This window comes from Calliphora vicina, chromosome 5 (assembly GCF_958450345.1).
Source record: "Calliphora vicina chromosome 5, idCalVici1.1, whole genome shotgun sequence".
Lineage (NCBI taxonomy): Eukaryota > Metazoa > Arthropoda > Insecta > Diptera > Calliphoridae > Calliphora > Calliphora vicina.
Window position 1 is genome coordinate 81,472,697 of NC_088784.1, and position 20,772 is coordinate 81,493,468.

The 20,772-nt window shown below is 31.9% G+C and overlaps 1 protein-coding gene across 2 annotated transcripts in view; it reads right to left on the bottom strand.

Annotated features, from left to right (window-relative positions):
- Positions 1-3,517: 3,517 nt before the first annotated feature.
- Sema2a (Semaphorin 2a) overlaps positions 3,518-20,772 on the bottom strand; it is a 329,846-nt gene continuing 312,591 nt past the window's right edge. For both annotated transcript variants that reach the window (XM_065511864.1, XM_065511865.1), the window contains exons 10-14: positions 12,864-13,200; positions 7,350-7,513; positions 7,090-7,242; positions 6,888-6,996; positions 3,518-3,668 (exon numbers count right to left, since the gene is read on the bottom strand). In XM_065511864.1, coding sequence (XP_065367936.1) covers positions 3,600-3,668; positions 6,888-6,996; positions 7,090-7,242; positions 7,350-7,513; positions 12,864-13,200 — 832 coding nt within the window. In that variant the 3' untranslated portion in view covers positions 3,518-3,599. The remainder of the gene's footprint in view (positions 3,669-6,887; positions 6,997-7,089; positions 7,243-7,349; positions 7,514-12,863; positions 13,201-20,772) is intronic.

Here is a 20,772-nt window from a genome sequence, read left to right on the forward strand (position 1 = left end):
ATATTTTTTCTTCGTCAAAATTTTTTTATTTAAATTTTTGTACCTGAATTGAGCAGACATTTTTATTAAAATGTTTCTGTTAGGAATTGAGCAGAAATTTGTTGCTTCACAATCGGGAAGATTTTGCTATAGAAATTTTTTGCTTCAGAATAATTCAGATTTTCTAAAAATTTGTATGCTCCAGAATTGGGCAGATTTTCTTTAAAAAGTTTTTGCTCCAGAACTTAGAAGAATTTTTTTAACCCTGAATTGAACAGAATTTGTCTACAGAAATGAGCAAAGCAATGAGAACTAAGGGAATGTTTTACTTCAGAATTGATCCGAAAGTTTCTTTAGAAATTGTTCGCTTCATAATTGAGCATAATTTTTTTTAGAATTTGTATAACAGCAATTTTCTGCAGAAATGTTTTGCAGCAGAATTGTGCAGATTTTTTATTATTCTTTTTCCTTTCACAATTGAGCTGGCATTTTTTAGAAATTGTATTGCGAAGTAATTTTTTTTATTCCAGAATTGAGCAGATATTTTTGATACAAAATTGGGCAGAATATTTTATAGAAATTTTTTGCTCCAGAATTGAATCGGTTATTTCAATATCCAGTCAAGTAACAAATTATTGATTTTGAGTAAATTTAATTTTGGCTATTTGGAGTGGGCGGCCAGATTTCATGGACTTTGGATGATCTCAAATGGAATATTCTACAAAATTGCGAGATCATACCACCCTAAATTCTTATTGGAGCGATTGATTATGCGGTAAAAATAGACCATCATCGATAGGGCATCATCGATGTCATATTCGAAAAAAAAAATGTTTCGTGAATTTTTGAATAAAACCCAGGTTTTGGGATAAAAAATAATTTTATTTTTCAACACAGTCTCTATTGAGCTCTATGCACATTGTCCCACAATTCATAAATTTTTTTTATCCCTTAAATTTTTCGAGGTCATCAGAATAGGTATTTTTTGTAAAATGATTTCATCGTTGACCTTCCGTTACATTTTTTAGGTTTAGACACAAGAAATAGCCAATCGGTGCTAAATCCGGGAATAGGACTTTCGCATTTCGTAGCCTAATTCATGGATTTTTGCCATGGAAACTGCACATGTGTGTTCCCGTTTGTGCATACTATTGTGAGCAAACGCAGCAGGCATCTTGCGGAAAGCTTTCTTATACCCAAGTGATCATTGGAAATTAAAACCACTGAGCCATGTGACATGCTTATGGCCTCCACAGTCGCCGATCGGCCAACACAAAATCGTGAATTTTTTCAATTGTTTCGACTGGGCGTCCTGAACTTTTGGTATATTCCTCCTGTACGGCTACAACGAAATTCAGTAAACCACTTTTTTACCATTGAAATTTATGGTGAAGAGTTCCATAGTATTTATTTATCTTAGCCTTTATTTGAGTGATGGTTTTTTTCTGCAAAAAATAATGCATAATGAGCAGACGAAATTAACTTCTTTCCAATTCCACTTCAAGTCACGAGGAAGTTTGCTATCAATGGCCGTCAAATACAATTTAAATTACGTACTTTGTTAAAATTTTGACAGGAGTCTACTGACAGATAAATGTTGTCAAGAGTAGTGTTATCCTTTAAAGTAAAAGCCGGGAAGTTCAAAAAACTTTTGGAATTTTTGATCCATGAAACTATGTATGTATTTTCATTTCAGAGTATAGCCTAACTCGAATCTAAACAAGGTGGTGTCGGTATCACAGCAGATTATTGCACTTGTTTAGAGGATCGAGTTGTCAAACAAACGTAAAAGAACCAAAACAACAGGCAGACTTTGACAGTACCAGGCAGCATAAACAGAAACGAAATCCATATGGGTTTTTAAAGGTTATAGACACACTCTTATAATGATTACGCATTGGTATACAAAGTATTCCGGATTATTTTTTTCTAGATATTTTAAGGAAATTTTTTTCAGTTTTTTTTGAGAATTTCTTTACATGTTTTCTTCTTTAAGTTACAAGTTTGCTTGCTTCAACCGAAATTCTTCTTTATCCAGTGATTTTCTGTAGCTAGAACCGAAAAGTTCTATGTGTGCAACCTGATTCGGTACGAGTGCGACAAGACCGGGTAATTGCCTAATTAGATATACTTAAAAACATGGACCAACATTGTAAAACGAAAAGCTTTCAAAACACTGGTAAAAGTCTATGAAAAATCTTTATTGGTTGTTTGCTTAATTTAGTATTAAAAAATGCCCGGATATTCTCGGGATTGGCAAAAGTCCGGGAAGTTAGTAACCCTATTTGCAAGACAACTTCGATTGAGTGTATTTGAGGAGAAAACTGCCTATTCAGTAAGTTCTCTACACAATTTCCAATTGAATCTCAGAAGTTTCTGATTATATTTAATAAGACTGTGAAATTTCTAATTATATTTCAGAAGTTTCCAATTAAAATTCAGAAAATTCCAATTGAATTTCAAAAAATTCCAATTTGTATTTCAGAATTTTTAAATAAAAAATTGAAAATTTCTGAAATTCAATTAGAAATGGTTTAGAATGTACACTAACAGTGAATCTATCAGATTGTGTTGTGCTTGAGCACTCATAAGAATTTCAACTCATTGGCTCAAGAAAAAAGTACCTGATATAGAACTAGACAACAACTATAGATCTAGTTGATCTCACAAATCGTTATGCTGTAAGGAGCATACTGACATCTTCTTTGTAATAAATCACCGAACAGATGAGAATCAGGAGCTTTTGGGGGGAACAAATCAAAATTTGTTCTACATTTTTCTTTTTTTTTTTTCCTTTTTATATGAAAACATTCCCCCCCCCCTTTGTATCCGCGCCTGAACTTGATTTATGTGTCTATATTTCGAATTATTCTCTCATTAAGTGTAAAAATAAGTACAAAACAATTAATAATATGTAATGAAATGTTGAATATGTAATTGATTTAATTGAAAAATGAATATGAATAAAAGTTTTAGAATCTCTTTTTATGCGTGCGACTAACTACTATCAAACACTGTCGAGTATCATTTCCTTTTTCGTTGTAGGCAGTTTTTTTTGCGAAATTAAACAGAATGTTTCCATTGTAAAAGTGAATTTTTTAGCACGGATATTAATTAGTTGCTATTTGTTTTGTGTTTTTGTCATTGCAATGCAGTTCTTGTTATAACGATTAATATTTTTGTTACTATGAAAGACAATTGTAATAATGGTTTATTTTTTTATTTTGTATTTGTTTTATTTACGTCTTTTTTTTTGTTAAATTAATTTGTTTATTTATTGTTTTTACCTTACAATTTATTTATATAAATGCCGTTTAAAAATGTTTATTTATTTATTTTGTTTTGTGTTTTTTTCACTATCATACTCTGCTTAAAACATGTATTATGCGGGAACTTTAGTTGAATTGTTTATTTATATATTGCAATTATTAAAATTGTTATTATTTGTTATTATTTATTTTATTTTCTTTTTTTATTTATTATAAATTATTTATATTTTGTTTATTACTATTGCTTTGTATTGTTTTCAATTTATTTGTTTTGTTTTTTTTTTAATATGTTATTGTTTAATAAAAAATTTTAATGGACGTTAGTGCGTTGGTATTGAGTCCTTGTTGATATCAGACTGTATTTTTGCGAAAAACTTCATTGGGATGCTGTTGGCTGAAATTTTGACGTGTCGAACATTGCTGCAAAGAAAAATAAGGGAAATTGGTATTCAAATTCGGTTGTAAACAAAATTGATTAATATAAATCAAGAAGGGCTACCTTCAAGCCGAAATATTCAAAATTAGCGTTACCGCTACTTTAGAACATTTCGAATCGTTAGCCCATGAATAAAATAGCTTTAAATTATCTTTTTTTGCCAGCTTTCATATGTTAATAATAAGTTAATAAATCTTACATAATGTTGCATTTCAATTTAAATCAGTTAACAAGAAATGTGCTAAAGTGCTTAAGAATGGTGTGTAGATTGAGTTTATTTCATAAATATTTTCCCAGATTAATTTACTCTAATAATTACGAAGACTAAGTAATAATGTTGATAATTATGATCAATTTGTTGTGATTATATTAAATGTATTCAATGTACAACAACTTGTGCCGGTAAACGCACAAACTTGTTACAATATTTATTGATTTGTGCTTGTGGTTATAAGGAGAATTGAGGATAAAATTAAATTTGTAACCGCAACATTCAGGCTATTCATAAGCAAAGGAAAATATATTGAAAGCTAAATAAAAATGATAAGAGGTATTGTAAAAAATTCTTAGACATTTTTATATTTTTGCAACCTCCAATTCAATTTTTCAAAAGTTTTATTTTTACATTTTTCTAAAAATATATCTGAACCTTCACTGTTCTGTATTCGATAATATTTGCGATACATTGCGTTACCATGGAGCAATGGAAATTCGCTTAAATTTTAATATATTTTTAATAACTTTAAAACTAAAAATATATAAAATCGTCCTTATTCAGAATTTTTTTTTTTAGAAATTGATTTTTAATATTTTTTTATCTCTGGAATTCTTCCGGCTCTGTTGCTATTTAAAATCGAGAAAATCGGTGCACAAATGTCTGAGATATGAGGAAAAAGCCAGGACAACCTCGATTTTTTACCAATTTTTTACCTATATCTTGAGTACTAAGACATTAATATAGACAATATGGATATCTAATGATAGATATTTCAAAGACCTATGTAACGACGTAAGTTGGACCTACAATGGGTCAAAATCGGAAAAAATATTTTTTAACCCGAATCTTTTTTTTCACCAAAATTTTTTTTCGCTAAATATTTAAAAAAAAAACAAGTAAGAGAGCTATATTCGGCTGTGCAGAATCTTATATACCCTTCACCAAATTATACTTCAAAATCAAAATATTTTTATGTAAACAAAATTCATTTTTTTCCAAAGTTTTTTTTCATTTTTTGTAAAAAATAATTTTCGAACTGTTTAAATTTTTTTTTTTAAATTTTCGAAAAATTTGTTTGGTTGTTCAATTTCTTTTTTTTATGGTGAAAAAAAAAATCGATTTAAAAAATATTTTTCCCGATTTTGACTCTTTGTAGGTCCAACTTACTATAGCCTTATATACATCGTTGCAATGGACTTTGAAATATCTATCATTAGATATCCATATTGTCTATATTAATGACTTAGTAATCCCGATTTAGATCGAAAATAGGCCAAAAATCTAGGTTGTCCCGGTTTTTTCCTTATATCTCAGCTATTTATGAGCCGATTTTGTCGATTTTATATAGCCGAAAGAATTCACAATATATTGTTGTATGAATGATATATGTAAGTTATCTGTGACGGGTAGGCGGATATACGGATAGACGGATAGACGGACATGGCTATATCGACATCGCTATCTATAAATGAAATATATACATATATATACCCTTGCCACACATGGTGAAGGGTATAAAAACAAATATAAAATTCAGTGGGTTCCGAGATAACTGAAATTTAGGGATATATTTTAAAAAATTTATTTACAATTCTGTGTATCTTTTTATAACTGATGTTGCAATTTTTATAAATTTAAGGCCATATTCATAATCAATTTTTAAATTTATTACAGGTTTATAAAACAAATTTTGTATGGAAATTCTGTTTTATAAACCTGTAATAAATTTAAAAATTGATTATGAATAAGGCGGTTAGCCTTCTATAAATACTTGAACATTTTTATACCGTTCATCTTCGTGAGAACGGTATATATAAGTTTGTCATTCCGTTTGTAATTTCCACAATATAATTGTCCGATCCTATAAAGTATATATATTCTGGATCTTTATGGATAGCGGATTCGATTAAGCCATGTCCGTCTCTCTATCCGTCTGTCTATTGAAATCATCTTTCCGAAGCCCCCAAATACCTTACATACACGATTCATACATCAATATCTTGGGAATTTTTCCGGCTCGGTTGATATTTAATATCGGTACAAAAATGGCTGAGATTAAGGAAAACACCAGGACAAGCTCGATTTTTTACCTATATCTGGATTATTAAGTCCAGTCAAAATCGGAAAAAATATTTTTTAACCCGAATATTAAAAAAAAAAATTTTAAAAAAAAATTTAAATTTAAAAAAAAGTTTTTTATTCAAAATTTTTTTTTTTTTCTTTGTTTCCCTTTATTATATGAATACTTTTTGGGTTTGTGGGGGGGAATTCCAACAGGATTCATGCAATACTGCTGCCTGAGTAGCTTCCAATGATTTTGGAAGCTCTTGATGTTTTTTTGTTTGTTATCAAGACTTTGGGAGCTCTGAAAATCGATAAAGTTCAATATAAGGACCACTTTAATTATAAAATATCAGCAGAAAGTTCTACCTTTGGGAACTCTGATCAGCTTTTAACATCTTTTGTGTAAACAAAATAACCCTCAGGGGAGGGGAACTGATACAGAACTAATTATGGGATTGTTTCAGTGGAGGTAGGGATCGGTTTTAATTCTAACCTATCACATAACCGTGTCTTAAGCTTAGCAGGGTACACATTAACTCATTCCATACCTACTATGATCTATTTAAATAAAGGTGTTTCTAGTGATATGACACCATCTATTATTTTGTTGATATAACTAATTGGGTCATTAAATAGCCTATGATTCTTAGTATATTGTTCTTGTTGTTCAAACAAAACTAAATTATACATATTTGTACTAATTTTCTGTCAATAAAGAACAAACCACAACTCCTTAAATATTCAGCTTAATTTGCATAAACTACATGCAAGTGTGTGTATATGTATAAATGCATTCATATAAATATGACGGCAACAATAAATAAACTAAACAGTTTATTTAAATTAGGTTAAAACAATAAAACACTAAATAAAATATTCTTAAATATAAATTTATAATATGTTTAACAATTTAACAACATACCGCTTGTTTCTTTTCCCAGGATTTCATGGCAGTTTTATATTTTTCAAATTCATGACACCAATCGGAATAAATTTTCTGATAATCGTTGCTTTTGTTGGGGGGAGTGCATCTGGAAAGAAATAATAAAAAATATGTTAATTTTTTGGTTAGTTTTAATTATAAATATAAAATATTTTAATTAAAATTTTTTTAATTTATTTACCTATGAGCATCCACGGTAATATTATAACTGCACAATAGAGAACCACCCAAATGACAATCATAGCGTCCACCATCTGCCTCATTTACCGAAACCACCACTAGACCTCTTTCAGTGGTTTCTATATATTTAGTGGGAGTGTATTTGATTTCATAGCTGCGACAAGAAGAAATAAAGAAAAATATAGCCGTATTAAATTTCAAATTTGTTTCATTTCATTTCTATGCATTGTGTTTGTTTTCTTTATTTCTTTCTAAACTTACCGTCCTTTGTCCTTTGAATGATGATACCAAGTAACTTGTTCATTTTTCAAGACTTCGGGTATTTTAACAAAACAACCTAAATGTACACTTTGTCCATAAGTGACAACAATTTTCTTCTTCAAAACACTTGAATCACAAATGTCACTTGTCTCATTGCCAACATCCTGCAAAAAATAAAAGCAAAAATGCAATAAATAAAATGTTATAGAAAATGTTAAATAAAATTTCAAGTTGACAAAAATGTTTGTAGGAAGTGGAAAGAAAATGATACCAAATTATGTATTTTGCAAAAAAGGAAACAATTTTAGAAGTCCTAACAATATTTCAAATAGTTCATTTATAACAAATTTTCATTGTTATATAATTAGGAATTAAATTTTAACAATATTTTGTTTTTGATTTGAAAGCTTATAAAAAAATTCCCTCTCGAGATATTTTATTTATTCAAAATAAATATTTTACTCTTAAAGGTGCATTTGTTTATAGTTCATATTTTATTGATCTCTAAAGCTGTGAAAAATAGACAATATTTAGGTTTAAATTACTTTGGGACGCGTTATTCGATTTTAATAAACGTGGTTTCTTTTGAAAGGTTTTAGTTTTATATTCTACATCTGCTCAGCAAAAGGACCTCCAAAATTGAAAAAATGTCTTTAAATATCATTGGATATCTAAATAAAGTATATTTTTATTTCCTTAATTTGTATTATTATAATTTCGGTATGAAAATTACAAATCGGGTTTCCCATGAGTTATGGTCGTTTTTTTATAATAACATTCACTATTTTTCTAGTTTACACGCCACAAAAAGATCAGTTCAAAGTAAAATACTTGATTTGAATCCCGAAGTATTTATCGAAACTATCAAATCCCATTTGAGTTTTGCTAGTTTTAGCTGCAGTTTGGATTTTATTGCATCATGTATATTTTTGCCTAAAAGTCGATTTTTCCGAAGTGCATGCAATTTTTCTCACAGTTATATTTCGGAATTGCGAGTGTCTTTCCGACATCTAGGTCCGAGGAATGCCGGGTATCGCTAAAATAGATAGCGAGACATTCTTGGATAACGCTTACATGGTTCTCTGAGCACGGCAATATAGCAAATTGGCAAATAATTCCAATTGTTTCCATTATTGCATTATTGCACACTTGCTACGGTACAACGATTACTGTAGAAGCTATCATAACGAAGGAGAGACGGATACTGTATCCCACCTATTCTGCCAATGCCCGGCTTTGACAAACATGAGGGAAAGTATCCTTGGAATCCTATCCTGTTTAGATGATCTCGGAAACAACGGAAGTATTATATATACTCTGCTGTTTACCTCTTAGGTATCATAATGGGATCAGTTTTGAAAGGACAATAGTGAGATACTTGACGAGTGGAACCTAACCTTTAGCTCGGGATCAATTGGAATTTTGTTTTCCTGTCTTCGGCATAATTGTACATTAGGGTGGTTTTTGTGAAAGGGCAAACTTTTTTTTCTTAAACTGTTTAAGTGCTCACATCTAGAATTTTAGTGTAAAAATACGATTGTAAAAGTTTAATCGCAATCGGACTTTGCCTTCCCGTGACAAAAGAGTCCTGAAGTTTTCAAAATGGCTATCGCTAACAGCTCCTACCTGACTGATACCTGTGCTATTTTTAAAGCGGAGATTCCCAGAAATTGTTCATCATCTCCTTTGCTTACCAATATTGCAACAACATACTTTAAATTAATATTTCTCTTTGAGTACCTTTACAAGCGATCAGTCAAAACCAAAATTGGGATTCCCAGATTTTTACTTTCTGCTGTAACACATGCTTAGTAATGAAAAATTAACTATTAGATGTCAAATGTTGCAAAATGGCGTAAAGTTCATGAAATGCCAGAATAGTTGAGAAAATAAGTGAGGTCAAAATGAGAAAAAGTAGTAGTCATTTTAAAACTTCGAGACACTTTCGGCACGGGAAGGCAAAGTCCGATTGAGCTAAAAGTTTAACAGTCGTATTTTTACACTAAAAGGAACAATTCTTGACGTGAGCATCTATACAAATCGGATATCTATTTTATAAAACCACCCTATTGTTCATATAGTCTAGCAGAGAAAAAACAAATTAACTCGAAAAAAAATGCAACTAGTGCTTTTATTATTAAACAAAATAAATTTATTCAAAGTCTTGGCCATTGTTAGCTATGACATTTTCCCATCTTTCTGGGAACATATGGATTCCGATCCAAAAGAACTGCTCATCTTTTGAGGACAAGAACGAATCAAGCCAATTTCGGATACTCTGTTCCAAGGTCAAGCATAGAGAGAGCGTTCGGCATTGATCGAAAAAAAGTTGTTGGATGGGGCACGGACTGGCCTGTAAAATGCGTGAGTCAAAACTACACAACCACTTGATTCTAAATACTTTTCAACAAGTATTTCAGCATGTGGTCGACCGCTGTCACGATGGAATATTACGGTTCCATCTCTGGCCACATATTCTGTGCTTCAAACATATTCTGTGCTTTGAATTCACGCTTCAAACGAATTAGTTGTAAAGGTTCCTGTGATGGTCTGTTCAGATTACAGCAGCTCATAATATATAGGATCCTTTTGCTCCCAACAAATACAGTGAATTACTTTAGCGCCATGAATATTTGCCTTTTGTATCGATTCCGCTGGTTGGCCGGTCTTCACATACGATCTTTTTCGTTGCGGGTTATTGCAATGGATCCATTTTTTTATCACAAATAATCTTTCTGTGCAAAAATTATTTTCTTTTATAGCGTTCAAGCATCATTTCGGACATGCAAAAACGGTTTTCAAGGTCTATTGGCTTCAATTCATATGGTACCCAATTTCCCCCTTTTGGATGAATTCTGCTGCTCCAAAACGTTCTAAATTGCTGCTTGAGTAGCTTCCAATGATTTTACGAGCTCTTGTTGAGTTTTACAACAATCTTCAGGGAGTAATGCCTCCAATTTTTGGTCTTCAATGTCAAAATCACCACTTCTGAACCGCACAAACGATCTCTCCACCCCATAGTAGATCGTCGAATTTGGCACTCCGTATCTCACCTTGAGTTTTAGAAGGGTATTCACAAATTTTATTATCTGAATGCTTATGTCTTCTTTATCTCACTTTGTATTATAATAAGGTGGTCAGAAATTTAATTTTGTGAAAGCTTATGTCCTCCTGTACGATTCGATCCTAGATAACTTTGCAATCGGAACCGTACTAAGGAGATTTATTACCAATGTATGTTGACAGGAAGACAAAATTAATCGATACAATGGAAAGTTTATTTACTAAGAGAAAACCTTAGATCAGGGAATATCAAGAATATTTTACTTAACGAGATATTTCAATTTCCACATGACATTTTGGGGGTCGTGCAGAATTTGGAGGCTGCATTGTGTAGTAGTTAAAGTGTTTGCCTACAAAACCAATCACCCCAGGATCGATCCCTGCCAGAGGAAGAAACATTTTCATCATGGTTTTCGAGTTTTTAAAATTAACTCCCCTCTAAACAATCCATCCATGAAGCTCCCTGACCTCCTCTCTTCCTGGAAAGGAAGATAACATCATGATAAAGGTCAGGCTGCCCGCCACCCCTGGGAAAAGGTTTTTTATACGTTTATTATAATATTATTCCTGCCTTTAATTTCTAGGCCTTATAATATGTATTTAAATCTTAAAACTAAACAATTATTGTTCTCTCAATTGAGAATCATATTTGGAACATTAGATGAGTGGTAAATCAGCTCTACGCAGCCTTGAGCTGTCTTGAGTTACTGTAAGTAGCCTTGCGAGCGGGTTCGGATGATGATGTAATTTTGATAAATAAGCTTCACGAGTTTTTCTGAATTCATCCTTGACCAAGGGTACATCTAAGTCTCTGTGGATGTTCTCGTTTCTTATGTACCATGGAGCTTCCGTCATGGTTCTAAGAATTTTGGATTGTGCCCTCTGAATAAGATCTATACTGGTATTGCTCGCTGTTCCCCATAATTGGATTCCGTATGTCCAAATTGGTTTTAAGACTGTCTTATACAGGATGACTTTGCAGTTAAGGCTTAATTTCGATTGGTGGTGGATTAGCCAGTGTAAATTAGAAGCTTTTAGTTTCATGTGGAGCCGCTTGGCTTCTATGTGCCGACGCCAAGTAAATCGTCTATCTAAATGAATGCCAAGATATGTAACGTGGTCAGATTGTGGGATGTTCACACTATTTAGTGTCACTGGTGGACAATTTCCTCTCCTAAGTGAAAACGTTACGTGCTTGCTTTTAATTTCGTTCACTTGTATTCTCCAATTTTTTAACCACGTCTCCACGTGCCTGAGATAATTATCAAGATTTCTAGATGCTACATTTAAGTCCACATGAGAACTAAGAATTGCAGTGTCATCTGCAAAGATGGAAATGGCTAATTCTTCGGACTCGGGCAAGTCTGAGGTGTATAATAAGTACAGGGTTGGTCCTAGAACACTTCCCTGAGCTACACCAGCATTGATGTCACATAATCGCCGCATTTTATCCTAAACAAGCGATCCGATAGGTAAGACTCTAGTATTTTGTGAGTACTAGAAGGCAGTAGGCATTTAATCTTGTATATTAGACCTTTATGCCAAACCTTGTCAAAAGCCTGGGCAACATCTAGAAATATTGCCGAACAGTACTTTTTTAGTTCGAAAGATTTTCGTATCTTTCCAGTTAGGCGGTTAACTTGCTCATGATGTTTACGGAATCCGAATTGATGATCTGGGATAATGTTTTGACTATTTAAGAATGTTAAAATTTTCCCTTGGATTATTCCCTCAAATAGTTTAGATATGGGAAAAGGTAGGAATCAAAGAATTAACTAGTTTCCCAACCACTACACCAAAAACACAGACGGCGTTTTTTTAGGCAACGAAAGATGGTAGGCCAATTATCCCAGACCAGCTACAGCAGACCAATCATCTAGTTAGTTGAAGCAACAACCGATTAACGAAACTGAACAAGGCAAAAATAACAATAGACTGGTTCTAATGGCAACATCGTACATGGAGACTCACGATACCCAAATAACTAGGACAGTGCAAGCTACATGGAGATGGAGATGCTTTGAGGAAGCCAAACGGCGTTATTTCTGGGCAACGACTGATGGTAGCCCCATTATCCTAGACCAGCTACAGCAGACCAATCATCTAGTTAGTTGAAACAACAACCGATTAACGAAACTAATGGCAACATCGTACATGGAGACGCACGATACCTCAATAACTAGGATAGTGCAAGCTACATGGAGATGAAGATGCTCTGTGGAAGCCAAATGCTCCCCAGAGGGGTAGCGGAGAACAAAAAAGAATCATTATCTATGATAAACTGAAAATATTCCCGTATCATACACTCATATCTATCAAGTACCTACATGTGTGTTTTTAGATTTTCTCTCTTTTGTTTTTCCAAAAACATAGACATTTTCTAAAATTTCGTGCACCTTCAAATCAAATGCAATATTTGTTTCGTTAAATTTGTTTGTTTCATAAAATTACCTGCAATAAATCCAATTCATAGGGACGACATGTATTGGCTTCCTTATCCCAGCCACAATAGGGATCACGTACACAACGGAAACAATTGTCATAACGACGATTGCACATGGCCAAATCGATTTGTTTGACACGATGATCTGTTGCCACATACAAGGATTTACGTGCCTGACTGATTTGCATCACCTGGATGGGTTCATTTTGTGCTATATCGAAAATATCCAAGAGCTTCGACAATGATTCACCATTACGATAATACTGAACGATTTTATAGATGCGTCCCAAATTGGTGCCAACATAGTAAACGGTATATTCCTGATTTAAAATATCGATTTTGATTCTGCAATGAAAAAGAAAAAGAACATTTCAACAATAAGCATACAAAATAGCATATATATATTAAGAGTTTGTCAAAAATGATTACTTTATTGTCTGAAAAATAAAAAGAAAAAAACATAACAATCCCTTGATTGTATTTAAATATCACATCTTTTATGTATTATTTTTCATATTAAATATTATTATTGAGCGGCAACAATGGCACACTGTATGGCCATTAATATGATACCATTGCTTTATTTTTCCTTTTTATGTAATTAAAGTTTTACAAAAGGATTTTAATAAATTCATATGCATAAGAGAGCGACCATAAGGGTGGGAGGGGTTGGTAGTAAATGGATGAAAAATATGAAATGAAAATCCCAATTACAATTTATAATACCTGAGATTTCATGCCTCCATAGATGTACTGGTGTCTGTTTGTTGGTATCATTGCCTGTGCTTTTGTCCGTCCGTCCTCTACAACCCAGCCTTTAACTGGCTGTTGATTACAATTGAATCTTTTTATCGTTTTTTTTTTTGTTTATATTAAGCCTTGTTTTTTTTAATATTTTAAATTCAATATTCTACAGCCAACCAACAATGTTGTAAAAATGCATTATAGCACTGCTGTTATAGCTATTGCTACTGGCGCCTGAGTGTATGCAATGATGTTGCAGAGAGCGGAAGTTTGCATTGCCTTCGGTGGTGGAGCAAGTGCATGTGTTTGCGTATGTGTGTGTTTATTTATGTAATCATAATGTCATTAAAATATAAAAGTATCAAAAAGTAATTTAATATTAAGTGGTATTATTACAATTGCCGTCAAAAAAAAACATTTATTGATTTTTTATTGTCCGCCGTATAGTTTGTTGGGATTTTAAGGCATTTATAATGTTTTCCTCATCACATATTTTTTTTAATATAATTCAATAGTATTTAATAAAAACGTTTCTTTTTATAATGAAATTATTTAAATTATTATGTCAGAATCTTTTGTTTTCAGTAAAATGATTGAACAAAATTTAAACGTTTGAAACTTGAGTTACAACTTATTTATTTTGGTTGTTTTGTATGGAATAGCTGTGGGAGATTTATCTTTTAAAAAAATGTTAACAACAATCTCTGTTTGTTTAAGGGAGATGAAAAAATTTATAATATAATTCCGTAAGCGAGGAAGTAGTTCTAAAATCTCAACATGTTCATTGCGTACCAAGTAACTTTCTTTGATGTGTTCAAAAAAGAGGGGTGATATATTGATGTTGTCAATCCCTTAGTAACACATCAACATATTAGTCGCAGATCCACAGTAGTATATATATCTTTGGTTCTCATAGGATTCTAAGTCTACATAGTTCTATACGGCCGTCTGTCTGTCTGTTGAGAACACTGTGGGGCCAAACGAAAGAAGCTAGCTGTGTAAAATTTTCCACAAATACTCTCTGTTGATAAGTTTTGCTTGGGCAATATCAATCCAAGATTTCACCTAATTTGAACAAGCTGTATCATTTAGTTTGGTCTCCTATTGCCTTTAGGAGAAAATGAAAAAAGTGAATTTCGTGTGCTCACTAATCAATATTTTTTTGCGGAAAAAGTCATTCAAATAAAGGCTAAGACTGATAAATACTATGGGAAATCTGAACCATCAATTTCAGTGGTAAAAAAGTAGTTTACTAATTTTTGTTGTGGCCGCACAAGCACGGAATATGCCGAACGTTTTAGACACCCAGTTGAGGTCTCTACACCCTAAACAATTGAAAATAAATCAGGATATTGTGTTGGCTGATCGAAGATTGAAAGTGCGAGAGATTATGAAAGCCATAGGCATTTCATATGGCCCAGTGGTTTCAATTTTGAATGATCACTTGGATAAGTGAAAGCTTTACGCAAGATGGGCGAAGCTTTTGCTCACAATCGTCCACAAACGCAATCATGTGACGACTTAGTAGGAGTGTTCGGCTCCGTTTTGTAACCGTGAACGAAACGTGGATAGATCATAACTCACCAGAGACCAAACAGCAGTCAAAACAATGGGTTTCTCGATGTGAATAGGTGCCGAAGGGGCCAGAGTGGGTTTGTCAGCCAACAAAGTCATGGCGACCGGTTTTTGTGATGAACGTAGTATAATCCACATTGACTATCTTCAAAAGCGTAAAACAATTAATGACGAATATTATGCATACTTATTTTGTCGATTTAATGATGAATAGAAAGAAAATATGACCGCATTTGGTGAAGAAAAAGATTTTTCTCAATTCAATGCTACGAATTGCTACCTCATCAGCCCTATTCTCCGGATTTAACAACGAGTGACTTTTATTTGTCTTTTTATTGTTTCCAAACCTTAAGTAATAGCTCGGCGGAAAAAGATTTCACTCCAATGATGAAATCACCTCTCAAACAAATACCTATATTGATGACCTCGGCAAATGTTATTTTTTAGAAATTGTAGAAATGTTGGACAGAGGAGACTATGTTAAAAAATAAAATGAGTTTTCATCTTGGACTGATTGACTCGCCCTCGAATAATGTAAATTATGGCAAAAATCATGCAATATTTGTCCCTGATTCCAATCAAGTCAGAAAATGACTTGACATAAACATGTTTTATTTGAACCTTAATCTTTATACCAAATTTTATTCCATGAAGGTTGTTGTCAAACTCAAGAAGAGCTTGCAAAATAATTTGCCGAAATACTTTTTTTTTAATTTTTCACGGAATGGAATTTTTGGAAATATTTCTTTATTTATTATTGATTTTTATATATCTAGACCCTGCTGTAACTTGAAATATAGTAAATACAGATCTTTTTAAAAATTTAGTTTCAGAAAAACGTATTTTTTTAATTTTTTATTAATGTTTTTTATATGTATATCTAGACCCTACTGTAACTTGAAAAAAAGTTTATATTGATCTTTTAAAGATTTTTTTTGGAATCGGAGATACCAATTTATATAAAAAGATCGCTAAATAATTTTGTCCACCTAGATTTTGATTTGGAACCACAGTGCAAAGCAGGGAAATAGGGTACCATGCGAATTCAGTTTCAACTGAATTGCTCATTTTTTAGTGCCAAAATTGAACGTTCCCACAGCCAATTCGAATTTGTGTAGTTGGTTGTAAGACTTGGGAATACCTTGTCGACAACGGCTTGAATATTCATTTGAATTTGGCAGAAGATCGGCGATAATGAAATCGCATTTGTGGAGGGATCAATTGATATTTTTCCATTTCCGCTGTCCAGCAGTTGTTTTGAGAATGCTGCGGAAGCAAATTCACAGGCATGCTAGTCGATAGCGTAATTTTTTCGACGCGGTTCCAAAGGTATGAATATTTCAAGCATATTGTTACGAAATTGTACTTGAATTCAAATGTAATGATTTAAAGGGCTGATTTATAAGTAGCATAATGCTTTCAAATAACATTGCTGTAATAGCAAACAGTAACATATCTGTGGGCATTATTAAATAAAATCTTTCAGTTGACCATTGATCGTAAGTTGGCAACGCTGTTTGAATTCGAATATTCAGTTAAAGAACATTGTAGAAAGTACACCACAGTTGGCGTGTGATCTAGAATATTCGAACTTTGAGAGTTAAAGAGCAATCTAGAGTGCAGATGGCAGTGTTATAAATAGTGGCAGAGGTTGCAGTCATTAGTGAGTTTATCAGAGACGCTTTTCGAATAAACATCAACTTAGTGCCTTAAAGTGTGTTGTGTTTTTCAAGTAAATTCGTGTACATTATAAATTGTGTCTGTATTTCTGAGAATTTATAAACGTGTATAAATAAAGAGTTGTTACAATTTTTAAACTACTAAACGGCTTTTATTTGCAATCAAAAGTATCCGGTTTATTTAAAGGAAATAAACCAAACGTTTTGAAAAGGTTAAAACGTAACAATGTTCAATGCATCTGCGGGCATGATCTCGGAATATCGGTCAAAGTTTCGTTTGAGTTTTCACATATTGTTTTTGCTGGTTCACATCGAAGTGCTGTTTTCAAACAAGGTAGTATCTGTCTTGCAAACTGTTGTTAAAAAATTAGCAAACATAGTGCGTATTTGTTTTGGGTGAAATATGAGTGATGCCTTCGTTAGTGTTGTGCTCCAATGCTGATCACTTCTAAGCTGCCCCAATTTGAAACACGTTCTCTATTATAAATTTGGCATTCGTTTCTATCCATGGATCTTAAGGAGGCAAATGTTGTTGCACCTTTGAACCTATGCAGTTACCGCGGCCTACTTGTTTTATCAAAATCATTCGCATCAGAGTACACCACTGTGAATTAAAATTTTTAGAAAATTTTTATGTCGACAAAAATTTTTTTTTAACAATTTTTTTTAATGTCTTTAGCGGTATTTTGTAAAAAATTGATATTGTTACCGAAAATAAAAAAACGTATTTTACAGTGTAACTCGCTGTGCTTTTCAGAAGTCTCCCTGAAAATTTCATCAAAATCAGTCCAGCCGTTTTTGGGTCCATACAAAACATCTAAAATTTTATATATATAGAAGACAGATTCATTTGGCATCGTTTTTCATATACCCCAGTTACCTTAAAATCGAGAAAAGCTCATAAATGGCTGAGATATAAGGAAAAAACCGGGACAACCTCGATTTTTGGCCTATTTTTGATCTATGTATATCTGGTTTACTAAGAGCTAGTTTCTTACTTGTCAGTTAAACTCAGCTTAACACGCTGTTACATTAATCCTGAAACATATTTTGCCGGAATTTAACCAATGATTGTGTTTCTCACTAGTGGATTAATTTTGTTAGCATTGCCATACTTTTCAGTCAAATCACATGTTTATTCTTCAAATTTTTTCATATAAATATGGCAATACTATACATTTTATAAGAAAAAGCAACCGCGTTACATAACTTTTTTTGTAAATTTTAACTTTCTAAAAGAAAAAGCGACATAAAAGTATATAAAATGTATATTAAAAATTATATTGATGTTAATAAAGCAAATAAAAACAAAGAGCTGCTGTGCTGAATTGTTTATTTTATTTTCCATCTGTTTGTGCTTTGGTATTTTATACTTAGGTTTAACTCACCAATGATGCTCAGTTAAACCTAGATTATATAGCATATAAACAATAAGTGAGAAACACAATTTTTAGTTTAATTTAGGTTTAAGCGAAGAATGTAGATTATCTCTATCCCAGAAACTAGCTCTAAGTCATTAATATAGACAAAATAGATATTTAATAATAGATATTCTAAAGTCCATTGCAACGATGTATATAAGGCTATAGTAAGTTGGACTTTCAATTCCATACATATAGGAAACTTTCTCAATAGTCCTAGAATTTTATAAGGACTTACAATTTATTCTTTTTGTTATAAACGGAAACTTTTAAATAAAACAATTATTTACTTTTTGTCTATACATTTTATTAGAATTTTATTACACAATAACTCTAATGAGAATCATTAATAAACTTTAGCAATTTGCCAATTAATTAAAATCCTCATTATTTTTTAGTTGTTTTTTTAAATTTATTTTAATAAAATATGTATTAGCAATTTAATTAAAAATCAATTTTGTTATTTTTTTACATTTATTTTTCATTATTTTGGTTATTTGGCCATACTCTTCCTTTAATTAAAGCCATAATTTAAGCATTATGTATTACGATAACCACAAATTACCTTTACGTGTATTAAGGCCACTTTGTTTGATGGTGGTTGTGTAAAGGCCATTATCCTGTGTCGGTATGTGTTTATGTTTGCAGCGAATATTTGTGTAAATTTGTAGGGATATTCGAAAATTATTGAGTGGTTTTGTGTGAGAATGTAAATTAAATGCTGGCAGAATATCCATTGAGCGCAGATGTGGTCATCTAATGCTGAACATTTATCAATAACCAAAGTTTTATTATCCGAAACGTTTTGGAATCTGGTAGAAACTTTTTTGAATTTATATATATATTTTAAACTCTTTAAGGGACACCCTTACTTTCACCATATTCCCAGGTATTTTTGGAGAAATTACATTTAATTTTTCCCTCTATTTATTATTCATACAAATTAATTAAGCATAATTGTAATTTCAATTAACAACAACAAGATGAGCAAACAATTCATTGAACTTTATGCATTTTTCGCATTTTTTTTTAGTCCATTTTGTGTTATAATTTATAAATTAAACGATTTCAACACAGCTGTTACTTTGAATTTTATTACAATACACATTTACTTATGCATACAATATTTACATCCATTGCATTGCCAGCATTTGCATGTTTATTGCAAATGCGTGTAATATATCGATTATAACCGCAATTAATTTTTTTTTCTGTTGTTCACAATTTATTGAGATTTTTAATTATTTTTTAATTAATTTTTAATTTCTTCTGGAGATTATAGGCCATACTCACACATGCATTGCATACGATTGCCGGTATAAGCGAAAATGTGCCTTCATTAATGACACTTTGGTTGGGAAACGAATGGGAGGAAATGGGAATTTAAGGTGAATATTATTTATTTGTCCTTTATTGTGTCGATATTAATATTGAATGGTTGGGAGATAAAAAAAGAACAAACTGCTAATGCAGAGTTTCACAGTATATTCAGAATTAAAGTGTTGAAATACACTGTGATTCCTAGACTTGAAAAATTGTCTTTCAGTGTTTTTATACCCTTCACCATGAATGGTAAGGGTAGAGGTTAGGTTATGTTATAAAGGCAGCCAGTTTTACCAGCTCACTTGGGTCCAATAATTGGACCCTTTTTGATACCCTAAAGGATCTTGTTTAGGTCCTCAAAAAGTCCTTCACATGTCACACAGACGGATTTTAGTGTCAAAAAGTAAATTTTTCAAACACTTAATTTCAAAAATCAAATGATGCAGTTCTGTAGAGAAATGTTTAAGGATGAAATGTACACTTATAGTTTTAAGAAAAATTTTATTTTATTTTTAAAAAATTTAAGTAAAGTCCATGCAAGGGTGTTAAGCAAAAATTTACTTATATTTTCACCCAATTCAGTTGTTTATATATGTATAATTTTCCTAATAATACCATTTACCTTTAACATATTTCAAAAATATAACATTTATTCTACCATAAACCGTTAAAAAGATATGCCCAAATCTATAAGTCTCTAAAAATTATTTTATTTTTGATTTTCCATGGAGAAAAAATATGTAGACCCACTTTCCCCCAATCTGATTTTTTTAATAAAATTAAAGAAAGTTTTCGGAACAGGATGAAAACTTAACATTTTTTATCGGATAATAAACGAAATATAAAAAAAATTCTTATCTATGTATGGGTTTCGTGGGCGGTGGGCGTGACCGATTTTATTGAAACTCGGCATGCGCTCCTTTTTTGTTTCAATAAATGTAAGTACCAAATTTTCTAGACTTTTGCTTGGATATAAACAATTTTATGTGAAAAAATCATTTGGATTGTATGGGCAGTGGGCAGTGGGCGTTGGGCGTGGACGATTTTGATAAAATTTAATTTTTTTCTTAAAGTCCATATAATTCACGGTGCCAAAATTCAATGCTCTACGACCTCTCCTTATAATTTTTGCACAAAAATGTATTGTATTTGGATTGCATGGGCGGTATGCGGTG